This window comes from Calliopsis andreniformis, unplaced genomic scaffold, assembly GCF_051401765.1.
Source record: "Calliopsis andreniformis isolate RMS-2024a unplaced genomic scaffold, iyCalAndr_principal scaffold0133, whole genome shotgun sequence".
Classification (NCBI taxonomy): Eukaryota; Metazoa; Arthropoda; class Insecta; order Hymenoptera; family Andrenidae; genus Calliopsis; species Calliopsis andreniformis.
In genome coordinates, this window is record NW_027480542.1 from 983,238 (window position 1) to 1,002,961 (window position 19,724).

At 39.5% G+C, this 19,724-nt stretch overlaps 3 protein-coding genes and 1 long non-coding RNA gene across 4 annotated transcripts; 2 read left to right on the top strand and 2 right to left on the bottom strand.

The window, feature by feature from the left end:
* Positions 1 to 2,641: 2,641 nt before the first annotated feature.
* LOC143187671 (uncharacterized) lies at positions 2,642 to 3,523 on the top strand. Its single transcript, XM_076391910.1, has one exon. The coding sequence runs from the start codon at positions 2,642 to 2,644 to the stop codon at positions 3,521 to 3,523; it is 882 nt and encodes a 293-aa protein (XP_076248025.1).
* A 5,027-nt stretch (positions 3,524 to 8,550) lies between these two features.
* Positions 8,551 to 10,299, top strand: LOC143187643 (uncharacterized). Its single transcript, XM_076391889.1, has 2 exons — positions 8,551 to 8,566; positions 8,694 to 10,299. The coding sequence occupies exon 2, from the start codon at positions 8,920 to 8,922 to the stop codon at positions 9,334 to 9,336; it is 417 nt and encodes a 138-aa protein (XP_076248004.1). The 5' UTR covers positions 8,551 to 8,566; positions 8,694 to 8,919; the 3' UTR covers positions 9,337 to 10,299.
* A 152-nt stretch (positions 10,300 to 10,451) lies between these two features.
* LOC143187642 (uncharacterized) lies at positions 10,452 to 13,362 on the bottom strand. The gene is made up of 4 exons (XR_013003247.1): positions 12,897 to 13,362; positions 12,551 to 12,715; positions 12,387 to 12,416; positions 10,452 to 12,297 (listed from the first exon to the last, which is right to left on the bottom strand). It is a non-coding gene; the product is annotated as an uncharacterized LOC143187642 (long non-coding RNA).
* A 2,422-nt stretch (positions 13,363 to 15,784) lies between these two features.
* On the bottom strand, positions 15,785 to 19,330 carry LOC143187672 (uncharacterized). Its single transcript, XM_076391911.1, has one exon. The coding sequence runs from the start codon at positions 19,328 to 19,330 to the stop codon at positions 15,785 to 15,787; it is 3,546 nt and encodes a 1,181-aa protein (XP_076248026.1).
* Between the last annotated feature and the right edge of the window lie 394 nt (positions 19,331 to 19,724).

Sequence of the window (19,724 nt, forward strand, 5' to 3'; positions counted from 1 at the left end):
AATGAATACTCGCAACGTCTTGCACTCGTTGCAAACAGTACGAGAGGTTCAGTGTGAGTGACCCTTGCATCGATGAAAATGTAGCAAGTAAAGGTGATTTACAAATCATTATTCTTCAATAGTTATTATTTACTATAAACAAACAATTGGAATTGTTCCAGAAGTTATAGTTTAATCCACTAATTTTACACGAAAGTATCTTAGTTGAGTGTGAATTAGGAATTCCCTCATAATTTGTAGGTGCCTGGTTCGAATCTCGTGGAAGCTTTTAATTTTTTTTGTTTTCAATTTTTATTTTAAATAATTCTAATTTTTGTATACCTTTTCACAGATTACAGTTATACCACTCATAACATTTTTATTATTAAATAAAAAAAAATTAAAATAATTTCGTTTGTTTATTTCTTAAAAAGTATGAATGAATGAATGAATGAATGAATGAATAGCATGAATTTAATGAATTATTTATTCTATATATATAAGTTTTAGGATTTCACATATTAGTATATATACAGTATGTCCCACGAAATCCTGGACAGTCGATTATTTGCTAACCTAATAAAAATACGAAAAAAGTTTTTATATGAAATTGAATGGCAAGTGGGGGCTGATTTATTGGCCGTAACAATTTTTTTTTATCATTATTATTTACAGAGATATGAAAGTTAAGTTTGGTTTTTTAAATGGGATTATATATATTTTTTTTTATCAATAGATAATACATTTCAAGACGAATTCAGCAAACATTAATGTATACACCTTTTTTCAAATAGTTTTTAAGATATAACGCGTAAAAGTTTACTGATTTTCGGTGGAAGAAAATCTGCGAGACCAGGAAGCACAGTAGGGAGTCTCGACTCTCGACCACACTTAAGATGCTACGGGTTAACACGTTCGACGCGCGACAGAGTAGATCTATCGAGTTGAGCCCGTTTCCCCGGAGAAGTAATGACTCGGCAGTGCTGCCGCGCGCTAGCATACAATCGGACAAAACTTTTTCGACCATTTTTTTACCCCCGCACGCAACGTGTTAAACCGTGCCTCTTGAAATTGATACGAAGAGACTGTGGTAGGAACGGCAGGCCTAAATCTTCCACCGAAAATCAGTAAACTTTTACGCGTAATATCTTAAAAACTATTTAAAAAAAGGTGTATACATTAATGTTTGCTGAATTCGTCTTGAAACGTACTATCTATTGATCAAAAAAATATATATAATCCCATTTAAAAAACCAAACTTAACTTTCATATCTCTGTAAATAATAATGATAAAGAAAAATTGTTACGGCCAATAAATCAGCCCCCTCTTGCCATTCAATTTCATATAAAAACTTTTTTCGTATTTTTATTAGGTTAGCAAATAATCGACTGTCCAGGATTTCGTGGGACATACTGTATATGCCCATAATTATGAAAGTGGTCTAAATTGTATATTTCTTATTTTGGGATATTGAAAGGATTAATATATTGAATAAATTAGAAAATAATTCTATATTACGTAACATTATAATTAGTCTTGATTAATGAACATTTATTATAAATGTGAAATTTTGTGTGAATCTCATACGAAAATGTTGTTTCTTAGACTACTTTCATAATTTTGGGCACATATGTATTGTTTTATTCGTAATAGTCTTTCTTTCTCGCTCGCACCGTCCTTTTCTTTATTCCGTATGAAGCAAAATATCGGCTCAAGGCGTATTCAGTAGAGATTTACTGATTCATAAAATTGTAATTGATGTGGCAACAGCGTGACAGAACTTTCCTACGATGCGATTTGGCAATTATACCTTCGCAATTCTCATTTGTAATTCAACAGGATAACGCTAGATGCCACATTATCAAATGTCGTGTGGGGACCAGCGTTCCGTACTCCCAAGTATGGGGAGTAGGGGAAAGGCGATGCGCATGCGCGCGGTACGCAGGCAGACGGAGAGTAGAGCGTGCCCGGCTTCCATGGCAAGCGCACCAAGTAATAAACGTGACTCTGATTACTTGACTGAGTTTCTTTATACGTTTCCCCTACGCACTGATCACACAAGAAGAACAAGAGCAGAATAGGGCTGCTGATACAACGATAACCCTATACTGGTGACCCCGACGTGATCACGTGCGGGGAAAAACGGGCTACCAGCGTGGCTCGACCGGGCTTTGCCGCAGCCTGCAAACTGGGCACCGACGAGCTGAGACGTCCCTTTCAACAACGGACCGGCGTCCGCGGTGAGAAACATCGTGCACGGTGAGAAGCATCGTCCCTGCGAGTTGCCGAGTCTCCCGCACAACCACGAGTGGCTGAGTGGCGTGGGACAGCCAAAGAACTGTCCAGATCATCGGAGACAACGAGGAACAACGTGGACTACCGACGGAGGCGAAGGACCACCTTCTACCTCAGCGCACCCGTCGTCGTGGCCCAGACACCGTCAGGAGTCATTCTGGAAGGACCGAGGTACAAGGAAATCCGTTTCCGATTGCGCAAGACGCGTCGCATTACACGGCGGCCATTTTGTGTAGGCAACCGTGCCTCGTGGACGGGAAACGCGCCAAGCGGGCACACGAGCGCCACCGGTAACAAGCGAGCGTGCGTTAAACCGCGTTACTATACGACGCGACGACTGCGACGACGCGGTAGAACGCGCAAATAATGAACCCCAGCGAAAACCCCCAGGAAACCCTGGAGCAGCGTGCTGCCAGGACGGAGGCTGCATTGAGTGCGGCCCAAGCACAAATCACTGCGTTAAACTCAGGGCACATAGATTCGTATCGCGTTCCAAAAATTCCCGGATTCTTTCGTGAGGACCCGGCGCTCTGGTTTTACCAGGTAGAGGCATCGTTCCGAACCTCGCGCATTGCGGACGAGCGCACTCGGGCCGACACGATAATTGCCGCGTTAGACTCTGAAATCATAGCGAGTTTTCGCGACCTTGTAACATCACCGAACCTCACAAATCCGTACTCGCAAATAAAAGAGCGAATCTTGGCAACGTATTCCGCGTCATCGGAAAGCCGACTCAGGAAACTGCTGAAGGGTCAAGTTCTGACAGACGGGAAGCCAACTCAGATCTTGATGCGTCTGCGGAACCTGGATGACGAGCGATGCAGCGAGTCAGTCATAAGATCGATATTTCTGGATCAGTTACCGTCGCAGTGCCGAGCAATCCTCGCGGCTTCGAAAATCACCGAATTATCGGAAATCGCGTCATTGGCCGACCAAATCGTCGAGGCAACGAATGTAGGGCCTAATTACGCGGCACCCGTGTCCGGCGCGGCGACCCCACCCACGCTGGAGGCCAAGGTAGACAAGCTCACGGCTGAGCTCGCGAAATTAACAGCCCAGGTAGAACGTCTTTCGAAAGACGGCAAATACCGCGGGCGTGCGCGGGCGCGAAGCCTGTCGAGACGTGACGACAAGCGAAGTAGCTCTGAAAATCGAGAACTGTGCTGGGCACACAGGAAATTCGGATCCGACGCGCGGATGTGCAAGGGAAACTGTAGCTGGAAGGAAAAAACGGTCGCGGGAAACTGAAAGACCCCTACATCGCGGAGACTGATGCGGGGGAGTGGATATCGCGAAACCGTCTCCACGTGCGCGACCGGCGATTCGGACAACTCTTCCTGGTCGACACCGGCGCGGAAATTTCGTTACTCCCCGTTCCCAACAAAATTGTCCGCGAACCGAACGCGTTTAAATTATATGCCGCGAACAACACGGTAATTAACACGTTCGGCGAGGCGCACCGCGTTTTGGATTTAGCGCTTAGGCGCCCATTGGCGTGGAATTTCTGTATCGCCGACGTGCCGTACCCAATCATCGGCGCAGATTTGCTCAGGCATTACGGCCTCGTGGTGGACCTGGGAAAGCGTCGTCTCACGGACTCCCTGACGAGCGTATGTACACTCGGCGTCTTGAGACCGACGGCGTTGACCTCGATCCACACCGCGAACCCGTCGAGTCGGTACGCGCGAATCCTCGCGGATTTCCCGGAGGCAACCGGTTTAGCTTAGCAGACGCCATTGGAGGCACGCGGTGTCTCGCACCACATATTAACTCGCGGTCCACCGATCGCAGAGCGACCACGACGTTTGCCCCCGGACAAGTTGCGCGCCGCGAAACTTGAGTTTGAACGCTTGACCGCGGCAGGCATATGCAAACCGTCATCCAGTCCTTGGGCAAGCCCCATTCACATGACGAAGAAAAAGAACGACCAGTGGCGGGTGTGCGGCGACTACCGCCGACTGAATGCCGTCACGGTTCCCGACAAGTACCCCGTGCCGCACGTACACGACTTTTCGGCGAATTTATTCGGGAAAACTATCTTTTCGTCCCTTGACCTACACAGCGCGTATCATCAGATCCCGGTCGCTCCCGAGGACGTCCCGAAGACGGCGGTGATCACCCCATTCGGACTTTTCGAGTACCTGGCGACGCCGTTCGGATTGCGGAACGCGGGCCAGACACTCCAGCGTTATATTTACCGGGCTCTCGGAGACCTGGATTTCGCGTTCGTGTACATTGATGACATCCTCATAGCTTCGTCGTCGGCGGAGGAGCATGAGAAACACATTCGAACCGTTCTTGAACGCTTGAAGAATTTCCATTTAAGGATAAACACGGAAAAGTGCAAATTCGGCGTGCCCGAATTAGAATTTCTCGGCTACATAGTGAACCGCGACGGGTTAAAACCGACCCCCGCAAAGGTCGAGGCGATCACAAAATTCCCAAGGCCGCGCACAGTCGCGGAACTCCGGAGATTCCTGGGCATGGCCAACTTTTACAGACGTAGCCAACCCCACGCCGCGGTGGTACAGGCACCATTGAACGCGTATCTAACGAATTCGCGCAAAAGTGACAGGAGGGAAATCGTGTGGACGCCGGAGTCTGAGGCCGCGTTCGACAAAGTAAAAACCGATCTCGCCGACGCGACGACCTTGGCACACCCTTCCGACGCGGCGGCGACGAGAGTAGTGACCGACGCGTCCGACTTCGCAATGGGTGCAACCCTCGAGCAAAGGATCGACGGTGAATGGAAACCCCTTAGCTTTTTCTCGCGTAAGTTCAGTCCCGCGCAGTGCCGTTACAGCGCATACGACCGCGAACTGACCGCGATGTACGAAGCAATCAAGTTCTTCAGACATTTCCTCGAAGGCCGTGATTTCGCGATCGCGACGGACCACAAACCATTGACGTACGCTTTCTCACAGCGCTCCGACAAGGCGTCACCACGTCAGGCCCGTCAGCTCACGTACATCGCTCAATTCACTACGCGAATTGAGTACATACCCGGAGATGAGAACACGGTCGCGGACCCACTTTCACGGGTCGAGTCAATCCGTCTTCCTACCGAGTTCAGTCTAGTCGAACTCGCTAGGGAACAAGCGAACGACCCACAGCTCAAAGAGATTCGGGAGTCCGACAAGCCCATTCTCACGTTGAAGCGACTGATGTGGGGACCGGAACACACCCACATATACTGCGAGATGTCCGCGGAATCAATCCGTCCATACATACCCGTGTCGCTGCGTCGACAAGTTTTCGATACCTTCCACAACCTTGCACATCCGGGCGCCAAGGTCACGGACAGACTAGTCAGGCAGAGATATGTATGGCCTAACATGCACAGAGATGTGGCAAAATGGTGCAAGAACTGCGTGCACTGCCAAAAATCAAAGATATCGCGTCATGTGCGAATGTTGCCGGGGCAAATCGTGGCCCCGGACGGGCGTTTCAAGCACGTGCATATGGACCTCGTTGGCCCATTGCCGGACGACGGTGGTTACCGCTACTGCCTAACCTTAATCGATCGCTTCACACGCTGGGCCGAAGCGGTTCCTCTGAGGGAGACATCGGCCGAAACGGTGGCTCGCGCGTTTTACGACCAGTGGATCGCGCGCTTCGGATCGCCCGAGGTCCTGACCACCGATCAGGGCGTCCAATTCGAGTCGCGAATATTCGCAGCGTTGCTTAGGCTAACCGGATGCCATCGCATACGCACTACAGCGTACCATCCGGCCTCAAATGGCATGATCGAGAGGTGGCATCGAACACTCAAGGCCGCAATAATGTGCCACGCGAACGTGAACTGAACTCGCGTATTGTCCACGGTATTACTCGGTCTCCGAAACCACGTCCGTCTCGACACGGGCACATCGCCGGCGGAAAACGTGTACGGAATCGCGCTCCGTATTCCCGGAGAATTCTTTCTCCCGGAGGACGTAACAGCCGATCCTCAAATATTCCTAGAGGAGTTTCGCGAATGCATGCGGAGAGTTCGCCCAGTGCCGGTCGCGCAGAAGTTCAAAAAGCGCGCGTTTGTGTATAAGGACTTAAGCACCTGTACACACGTCTTTTTGTTATGTAAAGCGACTAAGAAACCGCTGGAGCGACCCTACACCGGTCCGCACAGAGTACTGGCCCGAGCGTCCGAGCGCGTATACTCCATCGAGGTAAACGGAGAGGCCAGGAACGTATCCGTTGAACTGCTAAAACCCGCATACGTCGTATGCGACGAATCGTTGGACAGCGGTAGTGACACACCGTCACGGAACGTGCCGAGCGACGCACACCCAGCGCTAAGAAACTACCCTAGTCGTAAGAAAACTGTAACTTTCGCACCTAATCTAGAGAATAAGCCTAGAGAGTAAGAAACTTAAAGTTCCTAAAACTACCAAAAAAATAGAATATTTTTATATAAAGATATATATAGATACATCGACCACATGTATTATTCGTCATAAAGCGCGCCTACATTGTCACGCGTAAAATACCTACCCACACTGCCCATGTGATCCCAAGTCGTTGACACTCGGGGGGGAGTGTGTGGGGACCAGCGTTCCGTACTCCCAAGTATGGGGAGTAGGGGAAAGGCGATGCGCATGCGCGCGGTACGCAGGCAGACGGAGAGTAGAGCGTGCCCGGCTTCCATGGCAAGCGCACCAAGTAATAAACGTGACTCTGATTACTTGACTGAGTTTCTTTATACGTTTCCCCTACGCACTGATCACACAAGAAGAACAAGAGCAGAATAGGGCTGCTGATACAACGATAACCCTATAGTCGCATGTATAAATTATATGTTTTCACTAATGCCCGTTTTTTCGCAACAGCGCTTCGATCGATTCGGAGTAGGCCCCGAAGGAGTCTGCCCCCTTAATTTCAGCTCTCACTTGTGATGTTATTAGTGTATTGTTTTTATTTGTTGTTATTTTTTCTTTCCTGTGATATGGAAAGGTGTTATCTAAGGACAGTGCCTTTGCTTGTATCTCTTCCACTCCTTTAGTTTTATCTTCATTTTCCTTATGTTTATTTTCTAATAGGACTTGTTTCACTTGTATTATTGTTTCTGCATTTTCTACTTCTCTTTCCTTGATTAATTGTGTATCAGTAATTTTATTTGTAATTTCTAGTTTTTTTTGGTGTTAGTGGATTTAATGGATTTAGAAATTGCTTCTCATTCCAATCATGTAATGTGTTTTTGTTAATTTCTTTATGATATGTACTTATTATTTGATTTTCACTTATAATATTTTTTTGTTTATAATTTCTTTTGCTTTTTTATGGCCAATATTGTAATAGCTCATAGTCGTTGCTAAAATTTTTTGGTACTGGAGTCCTGGGCAGTTTATACTAAATGTTTTATGATTCCCTTTACAATTATGACATTTCATTTTGTTCTTACATTCTTTGGTTTCTTGACTTAAATCTTACATTCTTTTTTTTTGACTTAAACATTGTTTTGTTATGTGACCATATCTTAGACATTTAGTGTATTTTTTAATATTTTTTTTAACTAATGCTATTTTACATTTTACATACCATATGTATACAGAGGTGGGTAATAACACGGATTTTTTATTTTATACACGACACGTGTCGAAAATGTTGTAAATGTCGTAAAAGTGTCGTAAGTGTGAGACGAATCTCAAAAACGAGGTGAGGACGTGGCGTGAAATTGGGACTGAACACACAGACGAGTATTCAGTGAACAATTTTGGAGTATAATACTCGAATACAGATACAAAGGTACGCGAAATGCTTCCACGTAGATCTGCTCAGCTCGAAAGGTTGACTCCAAGTGGGCCTCGCAAAAAGGCCTGCCTATACTTCCCGCGACGCAGTTAAGGGATGACCTGACCTCCGTGGGTTTTTCCCGCGAATTTTCTTACATAAGTGTCATTTCTGAAACGAAAATAACTAACCTATAAAACGTTTTTTTTTTTTGTAATAAGTGTTTATTTACCAATAATTATAAATCCGATTAAAAGCAAGTTAAATATTGACGAAAATGGATGCCGAAAAGTTAGTAAAAGAAATAAATATAAAATAACAAATATAATTTATGTTATTTAACAGGTTATTTTTATTCTAGTGTAATGGACACAAGAAAGAACTTATACCAATTTTGGGTTGTAAAAGAGGTTTATTCACAATACTGTTCTCAAATGTACACTGTTCGACTTCTTGACAGAATCTCTGACTAAAGTAAAAATGTTTGACTATTTAAGACGCTTAGTTCATAGGGTGCGGATGACGCATTTCTTAAGATTATGGTGACTTGATTCTCGAAAACAAGTATGACTACGAGTACATATTTGTAGAAAGTATAGATATGATTATGAGAAGATAGAGATAGTCATAGGCGGGCACATTACACTAGGAATAGAAAGATTGATCATCTATTAGCAAATTTCTTTTTTAGATGTAATATCCCTTTTAATGTGGTTGAGTCCGAACATTTTAAAGGATTCATTAATGAATTGAATAATGAATATAAACCTCCAACAAGAAAAACGCTATCCACAACAATTTTAGGTACAGAATATAATCAATTAGTCAGTTCTATAAGGAAAGATTCAGAACAAGATGGAATATTATTAATTGATGGCTGGAAAAATTCAACAGCTAATGCTAAAACTGTTGTAGCCATGTTACACCTTACAACTGGCCATCAGTTTTTTCTGGACTTTTGGGATTTCAGTACTGCAAGACAAACTGGAGAGGCTGTGACTGAAGTTGTAAACGATTGTTGCCAAATTGCAAAGGATAAATATAATATTAAAATTTATGCTGTGGTAACTGACAATGCCTCAAATATGACCTATATGGGGAAAAGAGTGAATCTGTGGCATCTTACATGTAACAGTCACAGTGGTAATTTGTTATTTAAATCTTTAACAATACATTTGACGATAAAGTATCAGATATTATCAAAGAATTTAGATCCTCTAATTTGGAACACCAACTGTTGTCAAGAGGAGGCAAGAAGATGGTATTACCTGGAGATACCCATTGGTGCAGTAAACGGAATGCTTACAGAAGATGCTTGGAAAATATTAGTTTAATGTGTGACATAATTACAAATAATGGAAATCAACATTTAGAAAATCGATACATATTTAAAAATGGAGTTGCCAATACAATATTTGAAGGGACATTTGAGCAACAATTAATTGAAGCCTTAATAGTATTTGATCCTGTGTGCACCTTAGTTAATGCATGTCAAAAAATTAATTGTAACATGATTTATGCTACTGAGATGTGGTTTCATTTATGTATTACTGCATCTAATGAAGAATTTGAAATAATTAAAAAAAGTTATCAATTGTTATCGATTAGCTGCAAACTTTTTGCACCCAGTATATATAAGGCAAAAGTTTATAAATAATGATTATTACATAAATATCATGAATGAATTTTTAAAAAATTTATTAAATGACAATGGTCTCCAACAATTAGAACAATTTAAAAATAAAAATTCCATATTTGGAAAACTATTTGAAAAACAATTTCAATCAGCCGAATTATTTTGGAAGACTGCAAAATGTTTTTATTCGGAATTAAGTTTATTAACCGAAAAATTAATTAATATTCTAGCATCAACAGCAGAACTTGAAAGATTATTCTCTCAATGGGCCCAAGTTCATTGTAAAAAAAGAAATCGACTAAAAGACCACAAATCGGCAAAATTAGTAGCATTATATTATTCATTAAGATTAAAAGATTCTACTTCATTAGATTTGTCTGATGATGAAGACTGAAGTCCTTAGTTTTCAATAATAATTTATAGTGAAAGAGTTGTAATACTTGTAGTGATGTAGTGTATGTTGGATGTATGTGTGCAGATGTATCTTATAACCTATAAGTATATATAACACTGGAAAACAAGCAGTGTGAATTTTGACACTTGTCGCATCCAAACGTGTAAATAAAGATATCAATTTCTTAAAATAAAGACCATTTATTTGTGTCTTACAATAATAAAATGTTTAAAAACTAATTATACAAATAATATTTTTTATATTAGTTTTTCAAAATTAAAATTATAGAATATAGTAATACCGTTTATAATACATTTTTACAAACAATTAAAATAAACTCAAAAATGAAAATAAAAATTTGTTAAACTCTATTAATTACATGGATACAAAGTATTTTTTTGTATTGAAATAAATTTTTTAATGAAAACAAAATAAATATTTTTTATTCTAGTAATGCATAAATACAAAGTATTTCTTTGTATAAGCTAGGAACATTATTTTGCTGAACCAGCAAACCTTGATAAAAATTTAAATAACTTTGAATTAGAATCATTCAGTTATTTTTAATAAATAATATAATTCCAATATTTTTTCTTGTTCAAGGTCAATTAAACTTCCAGCTTCTGATACATTTGTTGATCCTAGCATAAACGCCAATATGTTATTGGTGACTGAATGTTTTTATTTGTCAATTTTCCAAAAATATCAATATTGTCACAATATTGAAAATAACTGTGTATCCCTTTTTCATTTAACTCAGTAATTAAAAATTCAATTATTTTCTTTGTATTTTCTTCTTCATTGCATTTTATATTATGTTCCTTATAGCATGGATGCAACATATGTGCTGTAAGAGTGATTGGATCACTGAGTTGTTCTACTTGTTGTTTAATAATTTTTCTTAAATTTTCATTTTCGGTATTGTTAAAAAATGTGATCCAATCCTCCAATTCTACAGCTCTTGTATAATTCAATTGTTGTTTATTACTAAGTTTTTCACAAATATATTGTAAAATACAAATATTTTCTTTTAATTTTAATTCAAACTGATTGTCAAATAATAACGATATTACGTTTTGACAAAATTCTGCTTCACTATTGCACACCACTTGACGCATTGACTTTATATTTTTTAAACACGATTTAAATATTTTTAGATAATTATGGCAGTCTTCCTTTTCCATAGTACTGTAACTTTCCCCATTATACCTTATTATTTCTTGTTCCCATTCAATGTTTTGAAATGCAGCTGTTAAATTCTTAATCTGTTGCACAAAATTATGATCAATACTTTCTTTGATAAATGATTTCAGTCGTTGTGATATGCATTTAAAGTACGAAAATTTTGTATTTGTTAATTGCATGTCTTGTTCATAATTTGACACAACTGCATATACCTCTTTGTGGTAGTTATTTTCTGCTTCGAGGACTGATGATTTTAAGAAAGATTCCATATCTGATTGATTTGTACTTTTGGCAAACAAAAAATTTTCTTCAGAACTGAAAGTCATACTTATCATTTATTTATTTTCTTGTACCGTAATCAATAATATGCCAGAAGAATTGATAACACCAGATTTATTCATATATTTCTCATAAACTTGATGACTTAATTGTTTTACTTCCTGAATTGTAGGAATAGTAAATGCAGGTCTTAATAGATGGAGTAGGTTTTTTAAATATTTTGATTCTAAACAATTTAAATCAATTTTGTATATTAGTAGTAATTGAACTAGAGGTTCATTAGTTTTTGTAATATCTTTTTCATCAATATTATCTATAAAAGTTTTTATTTTATTATTTGGTTTTTTAACTGAACGTTTAGGAATTTCATGAATTTCCTTATTTTTACAGACACTTGGTACCATTATATTATAAGTTGAAAGATTTGTAGCGTTTGAATTTAGTTCATTACTTAATAACATTTCCACACTCATATTGTAACTTGTATCAGTATCACTGCTACTTCTGGCTTTACGTTTATTAGTAATATTTTCCTCAGAAGTATTTAGTTTACATATATTATTATTATTAACTTTTTCATTGTAGGTTGTCAGTGTTGGGCTATTTGTGTTGTTTTTCTTATTGCAAACTCTTTAGTGTGCTTCTAATCTTTTTATAGCTGTATTGCTAATATCTTGGTTGCATATCGTAGAGTGTAACATTTTCACCTAACTCATTTTTTCTTTTCATGAATCTTATAGGTTCATATTGAGTATGGTCTTTTCTACCGCTCATTTTCAGACAACCAGGAGCTATACTTTGCTGCACAGTTACAAAATTTTCAGTTAATTTATATGTTTCATTTTAAATACTATGTGTTTTTAATATTAAATCTTTCTTATATTACTTACATGAAAGAGATATTTTTTTATCGTTCACTCCTGAAATAATTAATATTTCTATTTATTATATTCATTACAAAAGACGCGTATAAAATGGTCTGAAAAATTACATATTATACATACATTTACGACGTGTAAATGTATTTACAACACTGCGTAAAATACATACCCACCTCTGTATGTACATGTTTTGTGGTAGTTTGTCTCCTTTAATTCCATAATCTCCATTAATCTCTCTATTTCTAGTACCTCTGGGTTAGATTTGTGTTCCTCTATTCCTTCTATCTTCATATCCTTAGGTATATCATAAATTACTATGTGCCTGTATATTTTATAATCTGGAATATATGCGTACCATTCCGTTAGTTTGTTTTTTGCATTTTCCATAAAATTATTAGCGTGAGTGTAGTAGTTGTTAAAAATGTCAATTGTATCTTATCCTTCGCTAGTTTATTTATTTTTTGAAGTTCAGTTGCAAGAAGGGCTTTTTTTTCCCTATTTGTAATGGATGTAAATTACCTAAATTTTGTAATTCATCTCTTGACGTTATTTGCTCTATGTATGGCCCAGTTATATTGCTGTTATATTTATTTTTTCCTGCATTTCGTTTTATCGATAACCTCCGTGCCGGTGCGTCCGAAATGTCATTCGACACTTGGCAGGTTCTCTTTCCAATGATAGCCGGCCGCCAAGCCCTGCCGAATGATCCCCAGAGTCGACGAACGAAACATCATGTAGTTCCTTTTGGCTGAATGTGTGCGTGCAACGCACATATGTACGTATTATGTCGACGAAAATTTGAGACTGATGAAGAAAAATTTTCTTAGCGTTTCTGAAGAACTCATGACATGATATTAAAATATCTCTGTCATACATGGACCGATTTTATTGAATTTGTTCTTATTCGAAAGCTTATATGCGGTTTACATAGGAAAAGTGCTTTTTTTTAGAAAATATTGCAGGCGTGATGAGATATTAATGAAGTAAGTTTTAGGTTAGGTTGGAATAGCCGGTTTATGAGTAAAGATACACAGCAACGACAGTTGACGTATATATATCGATTTTCAATTTTTATGTACGTGGCGTCGAGACGCTGCCGCGTCTCTAGATTATCTTCCTCTCTTGCTCTTGATTATTAAGTTTATCTAATGGTCGACCAATAAAAATAAATTTAACTGAAAAACAAACCATTAGCTATAATATCGTGATTGCAACATAAGAATTTAGTTATACCAGTTTATAAAGTCCGTTGTTGCCTTTACCTGTTTCCAAATACCAAATTCAAAATTCACATACAACTTCACAAGACTGCCTCCATTTTGAAATACTACTAATTTGATTATTAATTGGTGCTTGCAAAAGTTTCTATTTCGACTATCTATAAATGTAAAAACTGATGAGCACATAAATAATGACTAAATAAATGAAACTATGAAATAAACTTAACAAATTAAACTGAAAACATATACAGCATTTTATTACTTTCTTTCAAAATACACAGTTAGAAACAAAAAAGATACATAATCTCTATCTTTACAAGTTATCAAACGTCACGCACGGAAAACTAAAAATGGTAATTATTGACAATTACTTACTCCTTACCGATTTTTTTGAAATTTTCCTAGATCATGTATTTTGATACGTAGATTAATTAATCCAAATGAAATAATTGTCACTTTCATTCTATTTAAATTGAGATAAGTGTTAGACATTAAGTGTTTCTACGTCCAAATGTATGGTGGCCCTGAAAAGAAACGTTTTGTGTATCATATTAATTAATTTCTTCAGTATTGCTTTCCCTGCTGGGTTCTTCAATTTTGTCTGTCATCGGTGGTTATAATTCGACAATATATTTAAAGAAATTAGATGTTCTGTCCTTGTGAGGAAAATTCTTTTAAAAATAAACTCTGCTATGTATCCCTTCATATGATATTCACGCGCTCCGTATTGCGGAATGCTGTTGCGAACGTCTCGCCACAGATGTTCTATATTTTGTGTATGAGCGCCTAAAGACAGTTTTAAATATATTATATTTATTATTAGTGTTACGCGCCGTGCGCGGGTGTGGACCCGAGCGGTATTAGTCTTGTCCCGGTGCACGGGTAACAGTACACAAATTTTTGTTTACTATAAAAGGAACCTTACCTCAAGGGTAAGGGGTAGGAAAATTTGGATTCGTCGGTAATCTAGTCCTATACAGGTCCTTTCATTGAAATCTGATTAGATTAAAGGATATTGGAGGCTAATCGTAATAACTTAGATTCAGTTAAAGAGAAAAATAAACAGTATCTATTAACACAAAACTTTACAGTGAAATGGTTTATACTTTCGCGCTAATGTGTGGTAGCTCCGATAAGGGTGTCCCATAATCTTGACGATTATCAAGAAAACTACCATCACTTACCTGTTTCCAAATTGACATTGAAATTAACAAAGAATGTGGAATTAAATATTCAACTCACCAAACAATAATTCGTATAAAATTTGAATTGGAAATTTGATTTCCTTTCTGTCTCTTTCTTTCTTTCTTTGTCTCTGTTCGCCGTTCTTGCTGCAGGAAAAAGAAATTAGCACTGTTCACACCACATCAGCTACCAAGATGGACGATTTAGTACACTACAATGAATAATTAAAATAAATTCTAATACGTAAAAATATATATTTTTATATATATACGATTTATATATATACGATATATATATATTTTTATATATATACGATTTTATATTGTAGGGAGGACGAGCGAGGGTTTAATAGGAAAAATGAACGGTTAACCTATAGCACTAATAGTTTATTTTGAATTCGGAATCCCGATTGAACTGCGATCGACCTGTCACTCGTGGACTTCTGACCAGTACGCGGATCATGCACGTTGCTACTTCAATTCATTTCTCAGACAGACTCTCTGACACGCTGTCTCCCTTAAGTCTATCCTGCGTGGTTGTTTTTCCCCACTACGTCCGAATATTTTGGAAAAACCCACCGCCTAAAACAGTCAGCGGAGTAAGGGCACGTGGATACCGTGGGGTGCACTCGCCCGAGCTCTCGGCCGCTGCCTGGGTTTTCCCCATCTGGCCTGCAGGATGGAGTTTTACGGCGCGTCAATGTCCATTGACAATTTTCTTAACACGATTCTTATAATTCCTCAAAATCGCCACGGGTCACGTCTGCACCATAAACTCCACCTCGGTCTCATCAGGTCGACCTTGCGCCCATGCCTCGGCCACTTGCACCCTCACTTCGCTCACTAAATTGCCTACAGTTCGGCCATTCTGACATTTTAGCCGTCCCGGCTAAACTTAGGTCGATTACGAATCAGTCATCATTCATACTACGCAAAAAAAAAAAAATAAACACACTCATATTCATACACTTATTTACACCACACTTACTTAATCATATAAATATTAATTAACATTAATCCGAATCTTATCAAGTATATTATGCCGATACCCCGGTTGTTTCCCACTAGGTGGAGAGAATTCCCTACATCGTAAGCAGTTCGCTATATAATCTTTAGCCTTCTCGCGTAATTTAGGGAACCAATACACTTTCAAGATATTGTCTACTACCTTATCCAAACCAACATGTCCCAGATCGTCGTGGCAAGTACGGATTACATTATTTTCCATTGAGTGTGGTACGTAAAATAGCAGTTTCTTCATTTTATCCTTTCGGTACACTAATCCATTACACAATTCGAAAAACTTCATTTCGGTCTTTTGCAATTTATCGCGTATTTTACCTATCTCGTCATCTTTATCCTGACATATTGACAATGTTTGCTCAAAAGTATTTCCTTCTATTGCTAGTATGCTATGACATCTACTGAGAGCATCAACATGGCTCATTCTTTTACCTGGTCTATACTGTATCTCAAAATCATAGTCCTGCAAGAACATTGCCCAACGTGAGATTCGGGGGTTTATATTCTGCTTGCTTAACGTTAAACGGAAACTATCACAATCTGTCATGATTTTAAAAAAAATTCCGCCTAAATATACATGGAAACGCTTAACTGCATATACCACCGCAAGACATTCTAACTCGAAACTATGATATTTTGATTCGGCGGGTGTTGTCCGTTGACTAAAGTATGATATTGGTCTAAAATTACCATCGCTTTGTTTCTGTAAAAGAATTGCACCGAACCCTGACACGCTCGCATCGCAATGCAATTCTGTTTCTGCCTTCGGAGAATAAATTGCTAGGATCGGTTTACTGGACAATTGTTTCTTTAAGGTTTCAAATGCCTTACTTTCCTCCTCTCTGAATTTAAATTTCACCTCTTTTTTAATGAGATCATACAGTGGTTTTGCAATCATTGAAAATTGCGGGATGAACCGTCTAAAATAACTCGCTAGGGCCACAAACCGAAGGACTTCCTTCGCATTCCGCGGTATCGGGTAATTGATAACTGATGCAATATTATTATCACTTGGTCGTATCCCATCCACACTAACGTGATATCCCAAATAATCTATTTCGTTTTGCGCAAAGAAACACTTGTCCAATCTAAATGTAAGACGATGTTGACCCGCGGCTCGAAATATTTCCTGCAGAATTTCAAGATGTTCTTCCAGAGTCTCCGTTGCAATAAAAAAATCGTCAAAAAATGGTAACATCTTTCCCGTTCTAATTAAGTTGGAGAAAACTTTACGAATAAATCGGTGAAATACCTTGGGTGCATTTGTTAGCCCAAACGGACAATATAAAAACTCGTATTGCCCCAAAGGGGTTACAAAGCTTGTAAACTGAATTGCCTCTCGCGCCATTCGTACATTGTAATACCCATCTTTTAGATCAAGCGTCGTAAAGAATTTTTTCTCTTTTAATTGATCAATATTATCGTCTATCAGCTGACTCGGGAAGTTATCTTTCACAGTAATTCTGTTTAACTCTCTATAATCAATACATAAACGTGTCTCGCCATTCTTCTTACGTACTAAAACTATCGGACTGGCATACGGTGACTCACTCGGACGGATAATCCCTCTCTCTAACAGGTCATCCAAAATGACCTGCAGTTTTTGCTTGTCCGCAAAAGATAATCTCCTCGGTCTAAAACTAACTGGCTGATTATGCTTTAACGCGATCTTCATTTCGAAATCTATTTCCATTGCACTGGTTTCTTTAATTTTTATGTAATCAGACACATACATATCCCTAATTCTTTCTATTTTTTCCGGCCCGATTTTTGAATTGATCTGTAATTTTTCTTGTTCTGTACTCACGCCACTAATACATTCTATATTCATAATTTGTTTGATCGCGCAATCTAATTCATCGGTTATCACTTCCGGTGTTTTCCTTGTAATCACTAATTTCCCATCCCACGTAATTCTAATTAATGGATGTGACGAAAAATCCCGTCCGAGTATCGCCATAAATGCCATAGTATTATCTGGTACAATATAAAAATTTAATTTAATTGAGATGCCCTCAATTTCAACATCCTGATAAAATCTACCTAATATCTTTAACGGCGATCCATTAATACCGCAAAATTCTGGCCCGGTCTCACACCCCTGTGTTCGCGCGTGCAAAGGAACCAAACAATTTTTTATTAGACTGATCGGGGATCCGGAGTCCAACATTGCGCATAGCGTGTACTTACAATTTTGTCCGCTATTATCAGCTATATTGTAACTTATTGAAACCGTGTACGGTGCGTTGAGTGTGGCTGGTTGTACCATGTTCATCGACGTTGCCGCTGAGAGTTCTCTCCTAGTCGTGGTCGTTTCTCTCGCCATGTTGCTCTCGCCTGATTGACTCGCGGTTCGTCGCGGGCATCCCGCTATTCGATGTAGCATCGATCCACACTCAAAACAGCCTCCCTGTTGCCTTTTCGGTTTTTGACAACTTGTCGAAATATGTCCCATTTCGGAACAATTAAAACATCGCACTTCTTTTTTAGGGGGTTTCCCCACTAATGTCTGCTGCTGGATACGGCCAAATTTCGTCTCCTTCTTCTCCTTTAAGTCCCGTTCATTCATTCTCTTCGGGTCCAATTTGATATTCTCAAACGACTCTAATAAATCTGCTGTCGTTTTGATCCGCATGATGCGTGCTTGGTTCCGCAGCTGTTGATCAGTCACCCCATCAATGATGTATTCCACCAATTCTCCCTCCGCAATTGGTACTCTATTTCCCAATATTATTTTATCATGGAAATAGTCCGTAAAAAGTTCACCAGAATTCCACACTCTATTTTCAAACTGCCTACGAAGCGACAGTCTGCTTGGTCGATGGTCAAACATGATCTTCATTTCCCTCAATAAATCGTCTATTCGGAGGGTGATATGCTCCGCCTTCGAATGAAACCAACTCGCGGCTCGCGCTTTCAATTTTGAACTTATTAACACCCGCGTGGCATTCTCATCCAAATGATACGTTGTACGAAGAAGGTTCACTTGCTGTTCCCATTTCCAGAACGTATTGTCGCGACCATCAAAATCGGATAATAAATCACCGATCGCTCGAATACTCATCGTCGGGGAAGGTCCAGTTGGTCCTCTGACTCTTTCCGCATCTCCTGGAATGTCTGGACTAGCTGAAAAACTTCTCGTGCGCATCTGCTCATTCCTCATGATTTCTAATTCCCTTTGCATCACCATGTTTTCCCTCCTCAGTAAGTCCAATTCTCTCTGCATCTGTTCGTTGAGCATGGTGTCCCATCTCGCCTTATCTCTACGAATACGTTCCGATTCCCTCCTCCGCGTTTCTTCACCATACGCAGCTTGTCCTGCTTCTGTTATCCGCTGGTCGTCCAAGTGACTGGTTCGCGCAGCTTCTCTGGTTACCCTTCCTTCTTCGGCAATATTCTCCCAAATATTTTCGTCGAATTGCTCTAAACGATTTATTAATTCAGCCTTAGTTCCTGCTGAAGATAAGTCTCGAGCCCTTAAAAACTCCTTCAATTCGGCCACGGTATAAGCCATTGTGGTGGCCATGTTGCAAAAAGACAGAGAAAGAAAAAAAAATTTTCCTCTTTTTTTTTCTTTTCCCCACCAACGTGTTAAGATTCACAGTTCGATTCACTTCGTGCCAATTACACGTCGTCCTCTTCCTCTTACACACTTCACGTTGGTCACAATGTCCAAACACAACAAAACACAAAGCAGCTTCACCACAACGGTTTCAACACTGTACACCGTTTGCCCGTCACTGTTCCCCAATTCCTTTTGTTTAAGATTCCACTAACAGATCCGTTCGTTATCCGTTTCAATCCCACTTCTGAATTTGTAGGGAGGACGAGCGAGGGTTTAATAGGAAAAATGAACGGTTAACCTATAGCACTAATAGTTTATTTTGAATTCGGAATCCCGATTGAACTGCGATCGACCT